Raw genomic sequence first — 22,238 nt, forward strand, 5'->3', positions numbered from 1 at the left:
AACACTTCTATGCTGGCATAACTGCATCTACCACAGGACTTCTGCAACTATAGAAATGTCGCACACACAAAAATACACCCCTAATCAACACGGCTATATGGGCAAACGTTTATTGTGTAGAGCTGTTCTAAGCAACAGATTGCATTATGAAAGGCTCTGAGAAATGCTCAGGTACAGAGTCAGTCTTCCTAACACTACAGGTAAGTCTGTGCGGTAGAAAGATCTGGTGCTGATAAATACCTCCTCTGTAAAACACTATGATCTATACATAACAAGCACCACATGAGAGCTAAACATTATCATCATCATGACTAGAGCTAATTAAAAATCCAACAATTTCTCAATTCCCTCTCCTCCATTGCATTTCAAAACGTGATAAAAATTAACCAGCTCTACTAATGTGGGAAATGCTGCTGTAAACTGAAAAAGGCAAGGAGGGGAAGGAAGGGCAGTGTTTCTAAATCTTTGCAGCTTAGCAACCCTTCTTAACTGTGTGTTTTGGGAGCTTGCCACAGAATACTTGACACTAAGGTGCATACAGTGCACAGTGGTGTGCATGCAAGACTGTCTTTGCTTTAGATTGCAACAAAACTTTCCATGCCTAGTTACCTAATTGCCTTTTTTGAATTCCAAGGGGGGTTACAACCTAGTGGTTTGCAAAAGGCACTGGGATTGGGATTCAGGAGACCTGGGTTGGATTTTGGCCTCAGGCACACAGGTCCTCTGTAACCCGCTGTCTAGGGAGTGCAGCTCAGGTGTGGGAAAGAAAAAAAACCCACAAAAAACCCTGACAGGATATTGCACATGCTGCAGTAATAGAGGCCATACAGTCCTACAGGTGGGTGGCTCCTAGGACTGGGAGTTGGGACACCACTGGGGCTCTGAGGTGACTAAGTTTTCTCTCATTTTCAGGTGTTTGCCTGGCTGGCTCTTGCTCATGCTCCAGCTGATCTCCCTATGAGGGGCCAGAAAGAGATTTTCCCCCACATTGGCAGGGACCTTGGGGCTTTTCTGCCTTTCTCACCTTTCTCTATCAGAGGTGTAGCCGTGTTAGTCTGGATCTGTAAAAGCAGCAAAGAGTCCTGTGGCACCTTATAGACTAACAGATGTTTTGGAGCATGAGCTTTCGTGGGTGAATACCCACTTCTTCAGATGCAACACATCTGAAGAAGTGGGTATTCACCCCCAAAAGCTCATGCTCCAAAACGTTTGTTAGTCTATAAGGTGCCACAGGACTCTTTGCTGCTTTCACCTTTCTCTGCAGCACATGTAGGTAACCTGCCAGTATCATCTGCAGATATTTCACTGAATCAGTTCCCTGCCATGGGGGGAGTGGGGTGGGGTGTTGGGACACTGGTGAGCCTTGTCCCTCCTATTCTCTGCCGGTGGCCCCTAACAGCCTAGTCCCGTGTCAGGTTCAGCATGCAGACAGGTGGCGTGTGACACACAGGGGGTCCGAGCAGAGGAGCTGGTGACCCCTTCTGCGAATGGCAGGCTAAAGCCTGTGCCCACTGACTTCACAGGTGCAGGATTTGACCCCAGTCAACAAGCGAGGTCAGTCACTCCCTGCCCCCTATGAACAAGTCAATAAGGGGGAGGGGCGAGAGAACCTCCCCCAACCCACAGCCCTTTTATATGCCTAGATCTCCTAGAACTGGAAGGGACCCTGAAAGGTCATTGAGTCCAGTCCCCTGCCTTCACTAGCAGGACCAAGTACTGATTTTGCCCCAGATCCCTAAGTGGCCCCCTCAGGGACGGGACTGAACTCACAACCGTGGGTTTAGCAGGCCAATGCTCAAACCATTGAGCTATCCCTCCCCCCTCTACTCATTCCCAGGAGGCATCAGCCCCGCTCGCCCCCTAGCCATCCGCCTCACCTCCACTCGCACACCACCCGCCAACTCCCCCTCACGGGGCGACCAACCGGTATCGCCAACGCCTGCGGCCCGCGCGCGAGAAACGCAGGGTCAAGGACCGTCCGAGAAGCCGGTGCAGGTCCTTTGCTAGGGAGAGGTGGTGGCTTAGTCAAACGCCTGTCTGAGCACCCAGAGCTACTCTCCTCCCGGAAATAACCGAACGGGGAGTTCAAGCTGATTTTTACTCAGGAAAATGCCCGGACAACGGGACTTGTTAAAAACATGTCGTCAGGTCCCTCAGGCATCTGTGTAGGCACCTATAGAATCCAAACCCTAACGGTCGGAGGAAGGCTAATTACATACGTTTTTTGTAATCCGCTTCTCCCGCGAGGGGGGCTTATCGTCCCAAAGCCTCCCTACCCCTTTCCAATGGATTTATTCCTTTGCTTCTTTCGTTGGCCATCCCGGGTCACGTGACACCGGAGGGCCCCTAAGGGGAACACCCGGATGTCGGTGCGTGATTGCCATTCCAGACGAAATAAAGGCCTGGGGTTGTTTGGTCGCCATTTTGGATTGAGGCAAGGAGACGCCATATTGGATTGGGGCAGAGAGGCTTCATCGAGCGGCCATTTTGGATAGGGGCAGAGAAGTCGGTGCAGGCGAGCGAAAGCGACACACGCGGTGCGGGGAGGGGCTGGAGCGTGAGTATTCCCCCCCCCCCTCCGCGTGCCCGTTCAGCTCGGGCGGATAGGCCCGTTTCTACTGCAATATACTCTACTCCCAAAATAACCCCCCCTCCCCGCACACCTCCAGGGGCCCCTGCCCCCGATGACCCCCCCCCGCCTCCAGCTCTCGTCCTGCTCTGCGCACCTTCCCCAGCTGTTGCCGCTGCTTGCTTGGTGTTCAGTGCTGGATCCTGCCCCCTGCAGTGACTGGCCCCCAACCTGTCTCTGCTCCCTTTGCATTCCCTTTCAAACGGCCCACCCCAGTGCTTTCCCCTTTGCATTCACCCCCCAACCAACCCACTGCTAGTGTCGCCTGTCCACTTTGTAGTCACCCACCCCCAAACTTCCCTGCCCCCTTTGCATTTGCCCCCAAACCACACCACCCCCAGTGCTATCTGAATGAGAATAATCAGACATATAGATGAACCCAATTTGTTATATTAAAAAGACTAGGATTTTTCTGTTTGGAAAAGATGATGTGGGAGTGGGGGGTTATAAAGGGCTATAATATCATGAATGGTGTGAAGAACTTGAATAAGGATGTGTTACTCCTTCACATAACACAAGAATCAGTGGTCAGCCAATGAAATTAATAGGCAGCAGGTTTAAAACAAACAAAAGGAAGTACTTCTTCACACAATGCACAGTCAATCTGTGGAACTCCTTGCCAGGGGATGTTGAGGAGGTCAAAACTATAACTGGGTTCAAAAAAGAATTAGATAAATTCATGGAGGATAGGTCCATCCGTGGGTATAAGCTAAGATATTTGAGGATGCAACCCCATGGTCTGGGTGCCCCTAGCTTCAGATTGCCAGACGTTTGGACTGAACAACAGGGAGTGGATCATTTGATAATTGCCTATTCTGTTCATTCCTTCTGAAGCACGTGGCATTGGTGACTGTCCGAAGACAGGATACTGGTGACCAAATATGGCTGTTCTTATGCCTGTCCCCTTTGCATTCACCCCCTCCATCATCCCTTCTGCCTTTGCATTCAGTCCCCACCCCCAAACTTCCCCACCCTCCTAGAGCTGCCTGCCCCCTTTTCATTCATACCAAATCGCCACGCCCCCTTTGCATCCACCCCAAAACTGCCCTATGCCTAGTGCTGCCTGCCCCCTTTGCATTCACTCCCCCAAACTTCCCTACCTGCTTTGAATCCACCTCCCCAACTTCCCCATTGCTGTCTGCCCCCTTTGCATTGTTCCCAAATCTTGCTGCCCCTTTTGCATTCACTCCCAAATCCTGGTAAGAGTGGATTGGAAGCTATGGATTTGAAAAATCCAGAGCCTGGGTAGATGACAAGATGGTGGAAAAACCTGAGCCCTTCTAAGACGAGTCTATTCTAGTGTCCACAGGCAGGGCTAAATAGTCAACAGTGTAAGGCCTGGTCCACACTACACAGTTAAATTGATTTAAACAGCGTTAAATCGATTTAACTCTGTACCCGTCCACACTACAAGGCACTTTAAATCGATTTTAAGGGCTCTTAAAATCGATTTCTGTACTCCTCCCCAATGAGAGGAGTAACCCTAAAATCGATATTACTATATCGATTTAGGGTTAGTGTGGACGGAAATCGAAGTTATTGGTCTCATTCCTTTAATGTAGCTACCCAGAGTGCACCGCTCCGGAAATCGATGGTAGCCTAGGACCATGGACGCACACCACCGAATTAATGTGCCCTAGTGTGGACCCATAAAATCGATTTTATAATATCGGTTTTATAAAACCGGTTTTAGTAATTTCGATTTTATGCTGTAGTGTAGACGTAGCCTAACACTTGCAAAAAAAGCAGACATCATTCTGGGATGTATTAGTAGGAGTGTTGTAAGCAAGACATGAGATGTAATTCTTCTGCACTACTCCATGCTGATTAGGCCTCATTTGGAGTATTGTGTCCAGTTCTGGGCCCCACAGTTCAGGAAAGGTGTGGACAAATTGGAGAAAGTCCAGAGAAGGGCAACAAAAGTGAATAAAGGTCTAGAAAACATGATGTATGAGAAAAGATTGAAAAAATTGGGTTTGTTTATTCTGGAGAGGAGATGACTGAAAGGGGACATGATAACAGTTTTCAAATACATAAAAGGTTGTTACAAGGAGGAGGGAGAAAAATTATTCTCCTTATCTTCTTAGAATAGGACAAGAAGCAATGGGCTTAAATTGCAGCATGGGCGGTTTAGCTGGGACATTAGAAAAAACTTCTTAACTGTCAGGGTAGTTAAACACTGGAATAAATTGACTAGGGAGGTTGTGGAATCTACATCATTGGAGATTTGTAAGAGCAGGTTAGGCAAACACCTGTCAAAAATGGTCTAGAATATAATACTTAATCCTGTCATGAGTGCAGGGGACTGGACTAGATGACTTCTTGAGATCCCTTCCAGTCCTATGAATCTGGGAATAATTGGTTTACAAGGTCCTAGATTAGCCGAACTAGAAATACTTTATTGAATACAAATGTTTTCAGGAGCAGTAACCTTTTCAAAGCACTGCCGGACCAGTGATTAAAAAAAGAGAATTTCAATGCCAGTGTTATGCTAAGGGCCTGGTTCAAAGCCACTGAAGTCAACGGAAGTCTTCGCTGATTTCATTGGGCTTCGATCAAGCTCTTGGTCATCTATTTGTTTTGTGTAAGTTTCCGGACACTTTATTAAAAAATTAGCAGTGTAAAAAGATTTTATCATCTCCTGTAGTTTATTTCTGGGGCGCTAATGGTTAACTTTTTTCCCAACCTGTTTGACATATTTAATTAAATTAAATACGATCTGTTTTAGGGCTATTTGAGCCATATGTAAAGAGGCTGGTTCAGCTTCTAGTTCTAGCAGAAGGAAATTATTAATAGATAATTAAATAAAGCTTTGTTCAGTACAATGCAGAAGAAGGGATTACCATTTTGTCATTAATTACTCATGTTCAGAGCCAAGTAGCTAGGTACAGGGTCCCAACAGCACAGTCTTTTTATAATACTTTATTATAACTCATCTGTAGTGCACTTACTGCATTTAAACAGTACCATGTATTGCTACTCTAGTGTCTTCATAGTCTTTAATATGTCATTTACTTTTTCCCCGATACATTTGGTTCTTGTGCCTTCCTGAGTGATGGTTATATATTTCATAGTTCATCACAACTATGATGTGTCAATAGTGGGAGATTTCCCCAATGTTAGTGTTGGTAAGGTCTAAGAGCCATATTTCAAAAGTATTTAGGCACTTAAAGATGCAGATAGGTGCCTAGTGGGATTTTCTGAAGTGCCTGGGTGCCTAATTCCCTTGGGAATTAGGTGCCTAGTTGCATTTTAAAATCTCACTGGAAACCTATTGTCATCTTTAGGCACCTAAATACCTTTGAGAGTCTGGCCCCATGGTCCTCTTCCATACTACATCCTGGTACTGGGAATACATAGATGACAAATCTTATTTCAAGTACTGTGTGGCTAATTTGCTCCTTATTATATATTTTTCTGTATTCCACATGTTGTTTATCTAACCTTGATTCTTCTCTTGGAACAGTGTTTGACAGCTTGTCTGTGACATAGGTGAGCTGTTGAGATTAACAATTGAGTTAATCTTGGTGGATTTTGCCCTAACTTTATACCTCTCTCACTGAATTGCTATACCATAACACTTTCTACTTAAATAATGGTATGTTCAGGCGCACAGTTGAATCTGGAGTGCTCCATATTTCAGGTTTACACACAGCTGGGCATAAAGGTAGGGTGACCAGACAGCAAAGGTGAAAAATCGGGATGGGGATGAGGGGTAATAGGGAATATAAGAAAAAGACCCAAAAATTGGCACCTGTCCCTATAAAATCGGGACATCTAGTCACCCTACATAAAGGTAATGTTAAAAGGTACGAAAAGGACTTGCAGTTCCCAAGGCAAGCTCTTGATCTAGTGCCAAAAGCCCCTTCATATTTTGGCTGTGGTCCTTAGATGTATTTCAAAGCAATCGTTTCCCTTATACTAGTGGTCATCCCTGGGCTTGACGATCATACTTACTAAGAAAATATTATTTTCTGTCTATTGCTGCTTTCTTCTTCCTTGTTTTCTAAGGAGAATAATTTTAACAACCGAATATTTGCCGTATGGCTTCAACTCTTAATGTTAAATTCTCTATTTTATCCTGTATAGTACTGAACACATCAAGGCTTACATAATAAATAGTTTCTAGGCCTTTCACCTTCCGGATTTTAATGCACCTTGCTATCTCTTCTTACTAGCATTTTATTTAATCTGAAGAACGCCACAGTAATGTCAAGTACAAATATAAAATGTATCAGGTGCTGTCAATTGATTTTGATGCCCAAATCTTTCCATTTACAGTTTCTAAATCTCTTATCCAGTTAACCTCCAGGTAAAAAGTTTTAGTGGTAAAGAACCTGTCCCACAAGGAATTTTTGCTAGAATTGGATAAATATTTACAAAAAGTTTTTGGAAACATTCACTTGAATGAAAATCTCATGTTTGTTGCACTGGTATTCCTTTTTCTGTTTATTTGCAAGTCTGATATTTACAATAATGTTTGCAATAAGGAAAAGCATTGCAAATGCTTGAATTAATACATATTTGCATGCAAATACCAATGCATGTATGTTCATATGGGCGCGAAGCTTGTACAGATTGTGTCCACTCTGTAGGTTTGGGAGTCAAACAGCCAAGTAACATAGACAATAGTATGTGAATTTAATGACCAGACACATGAAGCAAATATACTAATTGTAAATATATGAAGCAAAGTTGTAGTTTGTGCAAGTAATCCTTTTACACAGATTGTTAAAAAAGGAAGTGTTTGTGGATTATTAATGAACCAATAAGCTATCATTTGTTTTCCAGTACACTCTTGAGGCCTCAAAAGACACTGGGCAACGTTCTGCTGAGCACTGTACATATACATAGTACAGGGATGGGCAAACTTTTTGGCCCGAGGGCCACATCTAGGTGGGGAAATTGCATGCAGGGCCGGAGCAAGGGGTTGGGGTGCAGGAAGGGTGTGGGGTGCGGCCGGGTCTCAGGGCAGGGAGTTGAGGTGCAGGAGTGGTTCGGGCTCCGGGGTGGCAGTGGTGCGTAACGGTGCCAGGGCAGGCTCCCTGCCTGCCTGCCCTGGCCCTGCGCCGTGCCGCTTCTGGAAAAGGCCAGCACCGTGTCTCTGCGGCCCCTGGGAGAGGGAGAGCAGAGGGCTCCATGCGCTGCCTTTGCCTGTGGGTACCTCCCTCGAAGGTCCCTTTTCCGGCCAATGGGAGCTGCAGGGGGTGGTGCCTGGAGGCAAGGGCAGTGCACAGAGTCCTCCCCCCCCCACCAGGGGCTGCAGGGAGTGGCAATCCCGCGGGCCGGATCCAAAGCCCTGAGGGCCATAGTTTGCCCACCCCTGACATAGTAAGAGGCAGTCTCTACTGTGAAGAGCTTATAATCTAAAAAGACAGACAAATGGCAGGAGGAGAAACAGAGGTCTGAAGTGACATGCCCGTGGTCACACAGGAGGGCATTGCCATAATGGAATCCAGGTCTCCTGATTCCCTGTCTAAGGCCCTATCCACTGGACCCCACACTAACGTAAAATACAGTAACTCCTCACTTAAGATTGTAGTTATGTTCCTGAAAAATGTGACTTTAAGCGAAACCATGTTAAGCGAATTCAATTTCCCCATAGCAATTAATGTAAATAAGGGGATGAGGTTCCAGGAAATTTTTTTTTTTCCCAAAAAAGGCATTACATACATTTAAAACAATTTTAAACAAGCAATTTAATACTATGCTGCGGGGGTTGGGAGGGTAGTGTGCATGTGCTGTGTGTTACAAACATACTGTTGGGAGGTGCCCCTGCTTTACCCTACACAGGCACAGCCCACTGGCACTGGAGATGAGGCAGGCAAGGAGGCTGAAGGTGTTGTAGGCTAGAAGAAGCACCTTGTGCAGCAGCGGCAGCTTCCCATACTCTGCAAGCATGGGGGGGAGGGCTCAACCCCCATCCCGCCCACTCCCCCCCTTCCCGCAAGCCCCCATCCTTGACCTGCCTCTTCTCCCCCACAACCTCCTCCCCCTTTACTTCCCATGCTGTGTCCTCGCTCCTCCTCCCCTCCCTTCTAAAGGCTGCAAGCCAGCTGATTGCCGCAGGCAGCAGGCAGGGAAGGGAGAGGGAGCCTGCATGCTGAGTCCTGGCTCCTCCCTCCTGCCCAGGATGATCTGGTTACCCTAAGACAGGCTGATGGCATGTCATGTACACTTAGGGTGACCAGATGACAGAGGTGAAATATCGGGATGCCGGCAGGACGAGGCGAGCGAAAAAAAAAAAAAAAGCCGGTGGCAGAGCAAAACAAAATCCAAAAAAACCGCCGGAGCACAGGAAAAATTGGTGGGGGCTGAGAACCTATTGGCAGCTCCACGACCCGCCCTCCACCCCCCCAACCAGCTTGCCTTTGCTCCGTCTCCACTTCCCCCATCGGGGAGGGAGGGGGCAGCAAGCAGAGCCTCCACCAGACGGTCCACCAATATCGGTCCACCAATATTGGGATAAAGTGTGTCCCGACCGATGTATGGTCGGGACGCGGGACAAGTCCCCTAAAATCAGGACTGTCCCAATAATATTGGGACGTCTGGTCACCCTATGTACACTGGTTCATGGAAGCACACTTTTCACTCCAGAGGGTACCAGTTATACTAGATCCCACCCTCTCATGGCTTATTTAGCCTGGGAACTCCCAAAACTATGTGTCTTAAGTATTGCCAGCCCCTTTCTGCCTACAGTGGGTGGAACAATTCACCGCTGCTGGGTAAGGTAGCTCAGCATCCTCTCATATTCAGTTGTTCATTCCTTTCTCACCACTGACAGATGAGTGGCTGTTTCTGACTGCTCATGCAGCAGTTATATTTTTAATCTTTTAGCTGGTTTATTTTTTTTCTAAGTTCTCCTTAGGAGTCATTTATGTTAGTTCTATCTTCAAACTCTCTTCTGTCTGTCTGAGCAGGAAGAGAGTAGGATTTTGTACAAAGTAGGGTATCTTTGAACCTCAACTCACGTGATTGTAAATTAATTAGCTGGATATCTTATGAATTTTCTCGTATTTCTTTTTCAATCCACTGACGTATTCTGCATGCTATGAGGGAATTTGTCTCTGTGGTAATGTTCTGTGTGAGACTACTATGGCTTTCTGACACCAGAATATTTTTGGATGATAGACAGAAGGCACCCCCCCCCCCAAACTTTCTGTAGCAGGGCCTGATAGCTGCAACCTCCATGCCTCTATGCACCTGAGCAAGCATCACCACCAAGATGCAGCCTGAGGGAGTCAGATAAGAGGCTGCCTCTCTCTGATTCTTGGGATATCTGTAATACAATGAGCGTTTGATGGAAAGATGCTCTGCCATATTTTGTAGTAGTTTCCACCTCTTCCTAGGCAGGTGTACATTAATTAGGAAGTAATATTGAAGCATCAGCCCTCTAAACACAGAGCTGCTCCCACAGTTGATGTTCTCCAAGCTGTAGCACCATGGGTGGCCTTTTAAGCCCCAGTGCTTCTAAGGTAGAGGAGCTTAGAGGCACCATATTTGCTGAGCAGCATTGAACACACCTCTCCTCATGGCTGTGTTCCCAGCCTCATGCTTTGTTTATCCAGGGTACTGGTCACTCAACGTAATCCACAGGTTTGCTAAGTAATCCACATTGCTGCTAAGAGGACTCTTGATGGTGCCTTTCATAATAGAGGAAGTGAGCCTATAAGCCCATGTTCCCCTATGTTGCATGGGGATTTTATTGGTTAAGCAATCTTCAGTCATGATTCAAGCTGTTTGGATAACCCCTGCTGTGACAGTCTATCTTGTGACATTGAACTCTTTCCTATTGTTTCCCTCCTACTGCCTTTCCTATTTTATTTTTTAATTGGTGGATCATTAAACAAGCTCTTGCTGATGACCCTTTATTAGTCAATGTTTACATGTCTGTCCTATTCTCAGACTCACGAGAGCTTTATGGTGCAAAACAAAGATCTGAAATAATATAATGTATGCCCAGGGTTATATTGGCCGTGGTTTGTGGGATGCTGAAAGTGTCCTGGCCTTTCTGTTACTTGGCCTGTATATTTTGCTGGTCTGAAGAGCTTTTTAAGGTACGGTATCCTGTGTTTCCCAGGGATATACACTAACAGTATGCACTATTTGAAAGCTGGAATTCTGAATTGTTTCTTGCTTCAGTGGTTGCCTTTTTCCTTCAGCTTCAGTTCTGACCTAGATTAGCAGCTGCTGTTTCAAAAACTGTTAGTCAGAACCACATTTTATACCATTTAAATAGTTGTCAGTAAAGGCACAGTGGTTTCTAAATCTGGCTCTAGATATCACCAGTGAGACAGCTAGATTCTATTACCCTTACTTATGCCGAGTAGCACTTTACTTCATGATTGACTCCATTGAAATGTAGGGGGTACTCAGTGGGAGTAACATGCTACTCACTACAAGGGTAGCAGAACCTTTTCCCTAGTTCATGGTGTGGGAAATCTGCTGAACTCCACCAATGATTTGGATAGGACGAAGTCTACCAAAAAAGCAGAAATCTTTTATGTGAGGGTGAGTGTCTACCCACATTATGGAGAAAGCATGACCACTGTGGCCCTTCCTTGTAGCACAGCATCATGACCTGCATCTCGCTTGTCTGTCTCTGAGTAGATTTTATTAAAGAATTTTGTCTGCTTGCTAGCTAGTGAAACACTGAGCCGTATACAGATAGAATACAGTTCAAGAGCCCCATCACGCCAATAGTCCATTCTTCCCCTTCAAAGTATAATGCAAGTGATGGTTTGGCTGGTTGTTACATTTAATTTTCAACAGTTACCTTTAAAGAGGCTCTCAATTTAAATGATCCTTACCTAAAGTCAAACAGAACATTGAAAACCTAGTATACTTTCCACTATTTATGATCCTTTGTTTACTGTTTGAATTTCTTTCAGCTTGAACAGTGAAATTCATTTATGAGCCTAATTCGTTTTTCATTGTGCAAGAAAATCACTGAAGTATCAATAAGAAAATTCCTTGGGCAAGAGTATTGAATTGTTGCCCCAATCACTTTCACTTTTGCATATTGTCATTTGCAATTTCAGAGTCAGAGCTGCAATGTTTGGGGTGCAAATACTGCATGGGAATGTTTCTTTCAAACGGTTGCTATTGGAATTTAGTATCATAATTTAAGTCTTTCTTTTGGCCTTCAGAGTTTATAAAAGCGTGTGATTTTTGTTCTTGTTACCGAATTTAATTTGAGGGCAAAATTTGAGTTTACAGTGTCCTTTTAAATTGGAACATTTTATTATTTTTGACTTTTTGGTATTACCTTTTGGAGTTAATGTAAATTTCAGGATCTGAGATTAACTATGGGCACAGTCAAGGCAAAAGTTACTTGTTCCAATGGTCACAAAAGTATAATCAAACCTTCCAGGCCCTGCAACTGCATAAGAGTGAATGAAATGTTAGGTATTCTGTTATGTCATTGTTGAGAGACAAAATTTTAGCTATAAATCTATGATACAAAGGTCTTCTGGGTGTGAATGGCTTCTGAAAGTTAGCAGTCTCCCATTTTCTTTTCAGAGGACTGAGTCTTTGAGCACACCTTTGCCCAGGACACTAGCTAAAGAGACTGTAAAATTTATGTTACCTGCTGTCAGACCATAGTGTCAAAGAGTTCAAATAAGTTAAAGGGAAAACGTATTCATCTTCTAATACAGGGGTGAATTCTTCCTAAACTGATAAATAGAGAGACAAGGTGGGTGAGGTAATATCTTTTATTGGACCAATTTTTGTTGGTGAGAGAGACAAATTTTCCAATTTATACAGAATTCTTCTTCAGGTCTGCAAACATACTCAGAGTATCACAGTTAAATACACCTTGTCTCTCTAATACTCTCTGACCGACACAGCTACAACAACACTGCATACAACAATAAACCGATTATTGTCTCTCAACTAATATATAATTGGATAGAGGACATAATCCAAATTCATAATGATCTGTGAGCAGGGTCTGAGTCCATGCAGCTGGGCAGAACCTCAGCAGGGCTCCCAAATTAAGCAGCAGAACCCATTTTAGGTTTTCAGATTCATTTACAATTTTTCCTGTAGAACGGTCAAAATAATGCTCATCGGCAATATTTTTGACCACATTCCCTAAATCCATTTTAATAGCCTAAAATCTAAACAAAACAATTTAAACAAGGCAGCTTTTTTGTCAACTAGAGCTTCCAGTCCTGGCTTCTGGTCAGTTCTTTCCTGAAAAGAACTTTACGCCATTTTAAATTTCTGATCCTAACTAACCTCATATGCACCTGATTGACTCAAGTGCAGGTACAAAACTAGAATCCCATACCATGGTGTAGTTCTGAAGGGACCCAATTAGGGCATCACTGCAATGGGATGTGTCATAACTACAAGAATCTCCCTTCACTTGGAGCACAATAGGAGATATACAAGCCATCATAGGTTCCCTCTGGCTGACAGGAATGGAGTTGTCATCCACATAGAGGAGAAAGGGATTTATTGGGCCACAGACTCCTTTGTAATGAAAGGCTGTGAAGGGAGAAAGGGAGAAGGTATCCATAACCACCACCTGAACCATCATACAAGGTTGAGGAGACAATTCATTAGAGCAGGTGATATCCTCTCTCTTCTTTAGTTTATATTTCTCTTTTTGAAGAAAACTAGTTCAAAGGATGGTCTTCCCATTTTTTTCTCTCCTCTTCTTCACCCTCCCCTTCTCTTAGAGCTGTGCAAAGGAATTTCTCCTGTAGGATGTGTCCTTGGATAGGGCTATGTTTCTGGGATTGTCACTAGAGCACTCAGGGAGTGAGAATCATGAATCACCAAAGGTCTCCTAAACTGCTTCACCAGGGTCTTCTGTAGAGAGAAAAGTTGACATTTCGATTTTCATAGGACAGGTGGTGGTTATGGATGTAATTTTTAGGGTGCGAGTACTAAAGGGATAAGAATTGCTGGTATAGAAAAGAAGCGGGGGGAAGGTTGGGTGGGTCTGGAGACGGTTCAGTGGTGGTGGCACTTGCTCAAGATTTGGGAGACCTGGTTTCCATGTCCTGTTTCACAAGGATTTCCTGTGTGACTGTAGACTGGTCTGTCTATGCCTCTCTCTCCCATTTGTAACATCAGGATGGACATTGCCCTACCTCACAGAGCTGTTGTGATGATAAATACATTAAACATTGTGAGATATTATGGTAGCAGAGACCATAAAAGTACCAAAGGTAGATAGCTAGATTGATCTTCTCAAAGTGGAGTAAGAGTTTCAGTGGGAGCAGAGTCTACAATATGTAAAGCAACATGAGCGTGGAATAAACAAATAGTGGAGCTAAAATTGTTTGCCACTTGGTATAAAGATCTGGTATTCTTTTTTCTAGGGCAGATCTTTATTTGTAATTTCTTTTTGATATTTTAGGGGCTCTGTTTGAACTGATAATCATGGCATCCAGCAAGTTTGTTATTAAGGTAAGCAGAACTTCAAATCTTTCATAATAACCAATATTACCACAGTAATCTTTACTATATGGATAATCTGTGTATATCTATATTTAAGTTAATGATAAAGTATCAGGTCAGCATAGCACATTTTGACCCTTGGCATTTCTCACTTACAAAATGGAGACTATATTCATGACAATAGAAATGCAATTGGTATACATGTACACCACTGGACCTTGGCAGAGTATCTTTATTGGAGGTTTTGTCCTTTCAAAAGAAATTTTAAAAATTATGCTTGTGTAATTTAAAGCTACTCATGTTATAGTTCTAAGACTTCTGTTGTTTTTTTGCAGGTAATCATATTGTTAAACTTTCCTTGTGGTCAGTCACCACTTCTTGACTTTTTTTTCACAATTCCTATTTTTTTCCTCTTTCCTGTTCTGCAGCTCTTTTCAGGTGTTAATTGTTTTTATTACCACATTGTAAAATATTAAGTGTAAAATAAATCACAAGAGCATATATGTATGCTTTTGTGATTTATGTATATAGTTTGTTTATATATTATTTCATTATATATTTTTCGAATGTTTAAAGATTAGTGCTGTCTTTATTGTGGTATCGTGTACACGGCATTGTATAGTTCTGTCCACCTGCAAACTATTTCAGCTCAAAGCAGTGGGTATGTAAAAAAATCACTCAATCTTATTATCTGCTTCTACTTCAAGACCTCCTTCTCTGTTATCCTAAATGGAGAAATGCAAACGGTATTTAGACTTTGCATATAATTCCATGTGATTAGAACAGCATGTTGTTCTTTGGTGGGGTCTTCTCCAAGATTTTTCTTCATAGGGGAGCTTATGTTTTTCCTTTGTGGATAGGTAGCTTTACTTTTTGGCAGGCTGTTAGAAAATATTCATGATCATCCAGATATAGCAGTCATCTAAGCTGCCATATCCTGGTTTCATGGGAAGCTAACCTGTTTAACAAAGAGACCAGCCAGTTAGTCTTCCCTGGTATGTAGTCAAAGCTGTGTTCTTCCACAAGGGAAAGAGAATCATAAGTGATGCAATGAGCTTTTTAGCATTTTCCTCCTCATATCATCTCTAACTTGACTATACATACAGTCCCATGTCTTGGTCAAGGACAACTATATATGCCAGAAATTTGCGTCTGCTTTCCCATCATTACAAGGGAAGATAGGATTAATGTTTCACATTTATAGCATTCTGTGGCTGATATCCTGAGTATACATCACTGGTATTCTAGCGGTAGAAAAGTAGCAACAGAAGCCCTGTTGGAATCCAGTTATTTGGTCAGCTGAGTCCTGGCTTCATCAACACTAGTGCCATTGCTAAGGTAATCGACTGGTTGAGTTGGATTGTTTGTGCTGGATAGAGTCCTGAGATCTTTGGTCACTAATCAGCAATGTGGTGTGGATTGCCTGTCTAGCACAGACACTGCAACTCTATCCAGCCATTAACTTTGGCAATCACACTGTGTCAATGACATCATGAGAACTCAGCTGAGCAAACCAATGGTTTCTCATACAGGTGTTTCATATTGCTACCGGATGAGTCAGGTACCAGTAGTGTATGCTACTGTCACATCAGCCACAGAGTGCTATAGATTTGGGACACTTATATTTCTCTTTTTAATGTTGGAGAAGCAAAGGCAAATTTGTGGCATATACAGAATGCTGAATAGGAATATAAATTAGTTTCATATTTTTTGTGTCCACGAAGTTTTTCCAGGTAGATAGCTGTAGAAGCAATTTTCTATTTAATTGAAACCTGTAAGATCCCTTTCTCAGACTTATTTATTTACTAGGCATAGATTTCCATCTATGGGTTTTTGCTTCCCAAAAGATATTTTCTCCAATGAATATAAATATGATTACTCCTTACTCCCTTTCTCCTTTGTATTCCACTTTCTGGGGAAGATTTTCCTTCAAAAGGCTCTTCATTACGGACCAGAAATTGCTTCTGCTCCACTACACAGAGTGGCAATATAAGATAGCATGTTCTTAATCTGTTGAGGCTTGTAATACAATTTAAAGTAATAAATAATAGAAGTATTGTGCCACTATTGCAATAAATATTGTATAAAATTGAAATATACATATTTTGGCTTGTCTTCCCATGAGTAATATGTGAAAATAGAAGGGAAACACTTCAGTATTATAAATACTGCGGGGGTCAGAATCTGGAATATACAGTGTATTATCCCAGCTTTCATTTTTGTCTTAATAGTTTCAAATGTAATTTAAAAAGAGAAAATGCCTACAATATATTTCATAGTTTTACTTTACATGAACATACATGTATTCTACCAGAGAGCTCTCATAGGATCTTTTTACATCTTTCTGCTGTGTAATGGTAGATTATTTTCAGCAGAGGGAGTAGTTGGTCCACATTTGAAAGAAGATCATAAGGCTTTCTGTGGGAGATTCTTAAAAGCAAATGAAATGAAGTTAATTGATGCAGTAAAATCGCTTTTATACTTTTATTACAAAAACCTCAGTTAAGTCCTAAGTGCACATATTTCAATTGCCATTTGGCTGGAAACCATAGTATATTGTGATATGTGACAGCTAACATTTAATGAAAAGTAATTTGAGCAGGTATTTTAAGTTTTAAGCAATACTTATACTTCATTGCTTCATGGTGTGCTATATGGTAGAATCAAAAAAACTGAAAAATGCGGCATATGAACTTAATTAGGATAATGTCTCTGTGTGTCTATGCTCCTAAAATATTTTAGTGCTATTATAAGTAAGCAAATCTTAACCTTAGTTGGGCAGGCTTAAAGCAAAATCATGAACTGTATATAGACTTGAGAAAAAATACCACTGGGCTTTTGTTTAAAATTGATGAAAGGTTAAAAAGGAGAATTCTCCTGAAATTATGTAATTTGCATCCACCCGTGCCAAACTACTCAACTAAATATGGTAAGTCATGTAGCCATAATATAAATCAACCTCCTATACTATTTATAATATGTTGATCTGTCATACCTTTCAAAAAGAGTACATCTGAGTTGGTAACTCTTAAGCTGTAGTGAAAATATTATAAAATAATAAATCTCTTCTCCAAGATGGTTTCTTTCACTTTGGACTTTGCATTTATACATGTAGGGCTCTGTTCTAACTCAGATTTGTAGACCTTTACTGTCACATATCTGAGATTAGAATAATTGCTGTTAAAATGTTCCTCTGGTCATAAGTGGTCAGCCCCCTGCATTTCTCATTGTTGTCACTGAGAGGTGTTGAGGGCTAAGGTCTATAGGTTGCAAACTCCTTGAGGCAGGGACGTCTTACCTCTGTTTTGTACAGGACCAAACACACAGCCATTGCTTAATAAATGCAGAGAGAACCTTTGGTATCCTTTAGTTTAAATATAACCATCAAACATTGTTAAAAGTTTTTCTGTTGAACATTTTTACATTTCTTAAAGCATTCCATTCATAAAGGGAAGGAAGTATACTAAAAAGATTTTATCTTTTTATCAGGGTGGAAAGGGACTGAGTAGCTATACTGAGAGAAATGTTCCTTTTGTCAGACTGTATACTAGCGTCAACCTATGCCGTAATAACAATAGCATGTGATTTTAGAACAAAATTCTGTTCCCAGATATGTGCAAGTTGCCATTGACATTTGCTTGGGCCTGAGAATACAGAATTGGACACTTTATTTTGGTGTGGATTCATTGTGGTTTCATTTGTAATATTTGTGCAGGGTAACTTAATTTTATTAATGGTTTTCTAACAGTAATATTTCATTTTTGAGTATCCTCCCTTATTTTGTTGCTCTCTGATTGCTTAGCTGCCATAGACCTTTTCCAGGATATTGGCAATAACTTATTTATCGAGTGATGATCCTGTGGCTCATTCTTAAAGCTGATTGTCTGTCTTGCTTACTTGGATAGCTACTGAGGTTAATGATTTTGTAAGTTTCACTGACCTGAGGTAGCCGATCAGTATTTCTATTAGACTATCCTTGTAGCTGAAAACAAGGCTTGACCTGTCTTTTCCAGTAAATAGTTTGGTTTAAAATATAAAGTATAGTTAGATTTTTAATCTGTTGTTGATATTATAGTGGCTAGGCCTTTGCCTTAGGACCATGGGGGATGGACTGTGCATTTTACTAGGGAGTAATTAAATCCATATGTATATGAATGTACTGTTTGTAAGGTGTGGGGAGAGCAAGGATAAAGAATACTTTATGTAAAAGATTGCTGTTTTCCAAGATACTGCTTTTATAGAGTAAACAAAAGAGATTTTCATAAAAATATGTCATGACAGATCAACGGTTTTGTATCTGGTTCTTGCAGCTGAATGTTTTTCCTACATTATATATTGTGCATATCTTTTGACATATCACTTAGCTTGGCAAACCAGATCTCTAGAGGGATGGCTTACCTTAAATAATTATAGTGAAGGTATTTTTCTGCTTCTTTTTAGTATGACTTTTAAGGCTATTTTATATGTGAAATCAAATGGGTTATTTTAGTAGGGATACTCTGGCAAAACATTTTCAATATAATTAAACTATTTTATAATATTAAAAAACAGTATGTAAGAATTCTATTTAATCTTAAAAGTAAGATGCCAGAGTTCTGTGAATTGTTTTTAGGGACTGCTGAATGAATTTTCCTTATATAGTAGGAGGCCCAATAATTTAGTATGTTTTTTGACCCACTTACTTTAAGGGCTATACTACCCACTCAAAATGCTGGGTTCTCAGGGATGGAGTTCTTTTCATAAGGGTTTTGTAAGTACCTAAAGTAAACAGTATTTGAACTGTGTCTCTTTCAACTGCATTGTACAAAATAACTACAATATACAGCTGTGGGTGGTGGTGTTCTAATAATAATAATGCTAATTAGTATCACAACTGGACTCCAATTAGGATTGAAGCCCCATTTTGCTAGACACTATATAAACATATAGGAAAATGTGTTTTTTCCTTCATCTGTCACCTGGCTTTTTAGATTTTAAACAGTGTGAAAGGTTGGAGAAAGGGAAACAACATAAAAACAAAGTGATCAGGGGTGACGGGCACATTTATTAACTACTTCTATTTTTATTTTTTTCTTACTGTGCAATTTCTCTTTCATATTTATGGGGGAAGGAGTAGCAGGATATGGAATGGCAAAAAAGGTGAGTAAATAAGCGAGTGGGGAAGAGAAAAGAAGAAGAACATTCATCAGGAAAGGAGTGAGTGGATAGCCTGATCCCAACCCCTCTGAAATCTCTGAGAAGATCTCCTCAAACCTGAAAAGGTTATGGATCAGGCCTGGGGAAAGGAGGGAGGACTGATGGAGAGTAATGAGATTAAGGGTGTGATAACAGGGAAACCTTGAGGGAAAGAGGTAGGAAGAAGCTGGGATACATGTCGATAATATGAGAGAACTTTCCTGGCGGTCACTTGATGTGGTACGGAGTAAAAGGCTGCTGGTACAACTCGTTTAGCCTTCTGTTCTCGGTAATTTAAATAAATACATTAAATCTATTTGCTATACCTAGAAAGTGAGGATTCTGCATTATGTTTTCTTCTCCCATCGTGTGCTATGTAAATTGATTCTGGTGGGTGAAGATTCAATATTATCCCTGTTGTCTGAGTGTTCAGTGTGTTGGGACATTCTGGTAGAAGGAGAGTGAAAAGAGGAAGAGATATGACAGAAAAGTGTATGCAGGATAAACTAAAAGACAACATTCAATAGTCCACAATTTCCTTAAAATTGTTCTGTTCTTTTAAGCTGTGCGGACAAATTTCAATTTCAGTTCTCCAATAGAAAATGAGTGTCTCATGCGTACCACAATATTTACCAGTCAGCTGTGACTCTGCAAATATTCTTTTGACTCAGCATGCTAACGTTTCCTTAAATAACAGTAGAGCAGAGAAAGGCACATTGTGTAATTCTCTGCATTCATTGTAATCCATGATGTTTGAGGATTTTTGACTATTGTGAAAACCCTTCTAACCTGCTGATAAAATGATGACTAATGGTCAGCTGATGAAAACAGATGCATTGCCATGGCTTCAGAAACTTTAGTGTCCATATAAATGTTTCACTTTCCGCAGTTGCTCTTACTCTATCCGGGATGATGGTGCACTTATTCTCTAACAGTTGACAGCTGCTCAATCAAGCCACAACAGTGTGGTTGACGAAAACTATAAATGCCAGTTAAAGTTTTAAAAATAGTTTAAGGAACTAAAAATCTGAAACTTGAAGAAATCACATTTGGAGCATTTTCAGATTAAGTAATACTTTTGAGCTGAGTGATGATAACGAAACATAATGGCTCTTTCTGTGGACCTGACCCAAACCCCATTGTAATCAATGAATTTGGGATCAGGGCCTGTAAGAGTATATTGGCAATAGAATACAGCCTAACTCGAAGGACTTATAAAATTGTTCTGTCACCAGCCTTATTCAGTTTGGCTTGTTAGCCTTAGTTATTTTTGAGTTTTTTATTATTATTATTATAAGTTCAAGGTCTGTCAGTGTTTGAGCTCCCTATCCCTCTCTAGGAATGGTGCATCCAGATAAATTATAAACAAGATCTAACTTTCATATGGAAACCAAAGGCAGACTCTAGGGGAGGAACTCCAAAACACTATAATCTTGTTGGTAATCTAATTTACCCACATTTTACCCTGGTGTCACTCTTTTGACTACAGTTACTTCTGACTTGCTGTGAGGCCCACTATGCTTCCAGTAGAAGTTCTTGAAGCTAAGCAAAATATCAATGCATGGCTCCAAATACATAATCTCAAAACTCGTATTTTGATGACTGAACTGATACTAGTGATATATATGAGCAATATGAAGATAGAAGGCCAACTGCATTGGATTTGAATGCAGTGAAATTCACATGCAGACTAACAGGTGAGCTTCAAAAGTCTTTTCTTCACAATCCATTTTCTTCAGATAATTTTGTTATTTGTTCTAGGCAGTCTCACTTATTTTCTTGTTCCTTAACTTAAAACTCAGACGATAGACTTGAGCTACTCTTCCTAGCACTGTGCTGCAGTCTCTGGAATTGATCTGCAACAGGAGTTTAGTAATACTGACTAAAACTGCTGACTGAGGGGTTTTTCATACAAAGTAAAATAGACAAGCTAATTGTGGAATGGAGAGACTGAGGATTTTGGAGGAGAGATGAATTGATCTGCTGTTCCAGGAAGAGGATACTTGATATTCTGTGACTTGAAACAATGGGGTGATCTGATTAGAACTGAATTTGCATTTCAGATACCAAGGGAAAAAAATCTGGTACAAGATAAATTTGTTAGCAGGTTTGTATCATATAGAGAAGACATTACCAAGTACCGACAGCAGCAAGGCAATAAATAAATAATGTATGAAAGAATAAGATTATATTTTTTGACTTTGAATACATTAGAAGTCATCTCCAATTTCTCCCATTGCTCTGCTTTCCAGAAAATTGTCCAGCCTGTAGTTAAAACCTGTGGTAGGAAAGATCCATACAGCTACACTGATTTCAGTTCCATTCTATAATAAATTGCAGTGATGGTACCAATAATAATAATAAAATTTAGAAAATTGAAGAACAGAGGACTATGCAATAAAGAAAACACACACAGAATATGAGCTGGTATCCTAACCCAATTAAAAAGTAATTGTTGGTTCCAGACAGTAAATACTGCTTAAGTGTTTCAGTCTGTGTACTGAAGAGCAGTTAGTTCTCACTTGTGAGGGAGAACTGAGGGAAAGACTAGAGATACTCTTGTACAGCATCCAGTTACCATTCAGACTGTTTTGCACACATGGAGACCCTTTTCTGTCTCAAGTATCACTCTCCTACACAACTGTATCACATGTATTGTGCAATTAGACATTTACTACCAGAATTTTCTTTTACTGCAATATTCTTTATACTTGGAATGGGAAATACCCTGGGTGGTAATTGTCCATTTTTAATGGTGCCTACTTGTAATGATTGATAAATGTATATGCAGCTGTATCAACTAGTTACTATTTCCATATCTGCTTGGGTTTTTTTGGAAATATATTAGCATAAGGATTGTGTAGTACTCTGATAAACAATGTGCTTGGTCATGAATCTGAAAAATTAACTATGTACTGTTTGTCCTTTGATATAGAAATTGAATATTCTTATTGTGTAGATTAAATTAGGGAGTTTTCAACAATTGTCAAAGTTTGCCTAAGGGATCTAGTAAGTA

General features: G+C 41.1%; 1 protein-coding gene across 2 annotated transcripts in view; it reads left to right on the plus strand.

Moving 5' to 3' along the window:
- The first annotated feature begins 2,466 nt into the window (after positions 1-2,466).
- SLX4IP (SLX4 interacting protein) overlaps positions 2,467-22,238 on the plus strand; it is a 135,885-nt gene continuing 116,113 nt past the window's right edge. Inside the window, exons 1-2 of one of the 2 annotated variants that reach the window (XM_050952174.1) lie at positions 2,467-2,557; positions 14,007-14,056. In XM_050952174.1, the coding sequence (XP_050808131.1) occupies positions 14,030-14,056 (27 nt within the window). In that variant the 5' untranslated portion in view covers positions 2,467-2,557; positions 14,007-14,029. Of the gene's footprint in view, positions 2,558-14,006; positions 14,057-19,159; positions 19,187-22,238 lie in introns of those variants that run through there. The other variant, XM_050952175.1, reaches the window with a different exon arrangement.

The sequence above is a fragment of the Gopherus flavomarginatus genome, chromosome 4 (assembly GCF_025201925.1).
Source record: "Gopherus flavomarginatus isolate rGopFla2 chromosome 4, rGopFla2.mat.asm, whole genome shotgun sequence".
Lineage (NCBI taxonomy): Eukaryota > Metazoa > Chordata > Testudines > Testudinidae > Gopherus > Gopherus flavomarginatus.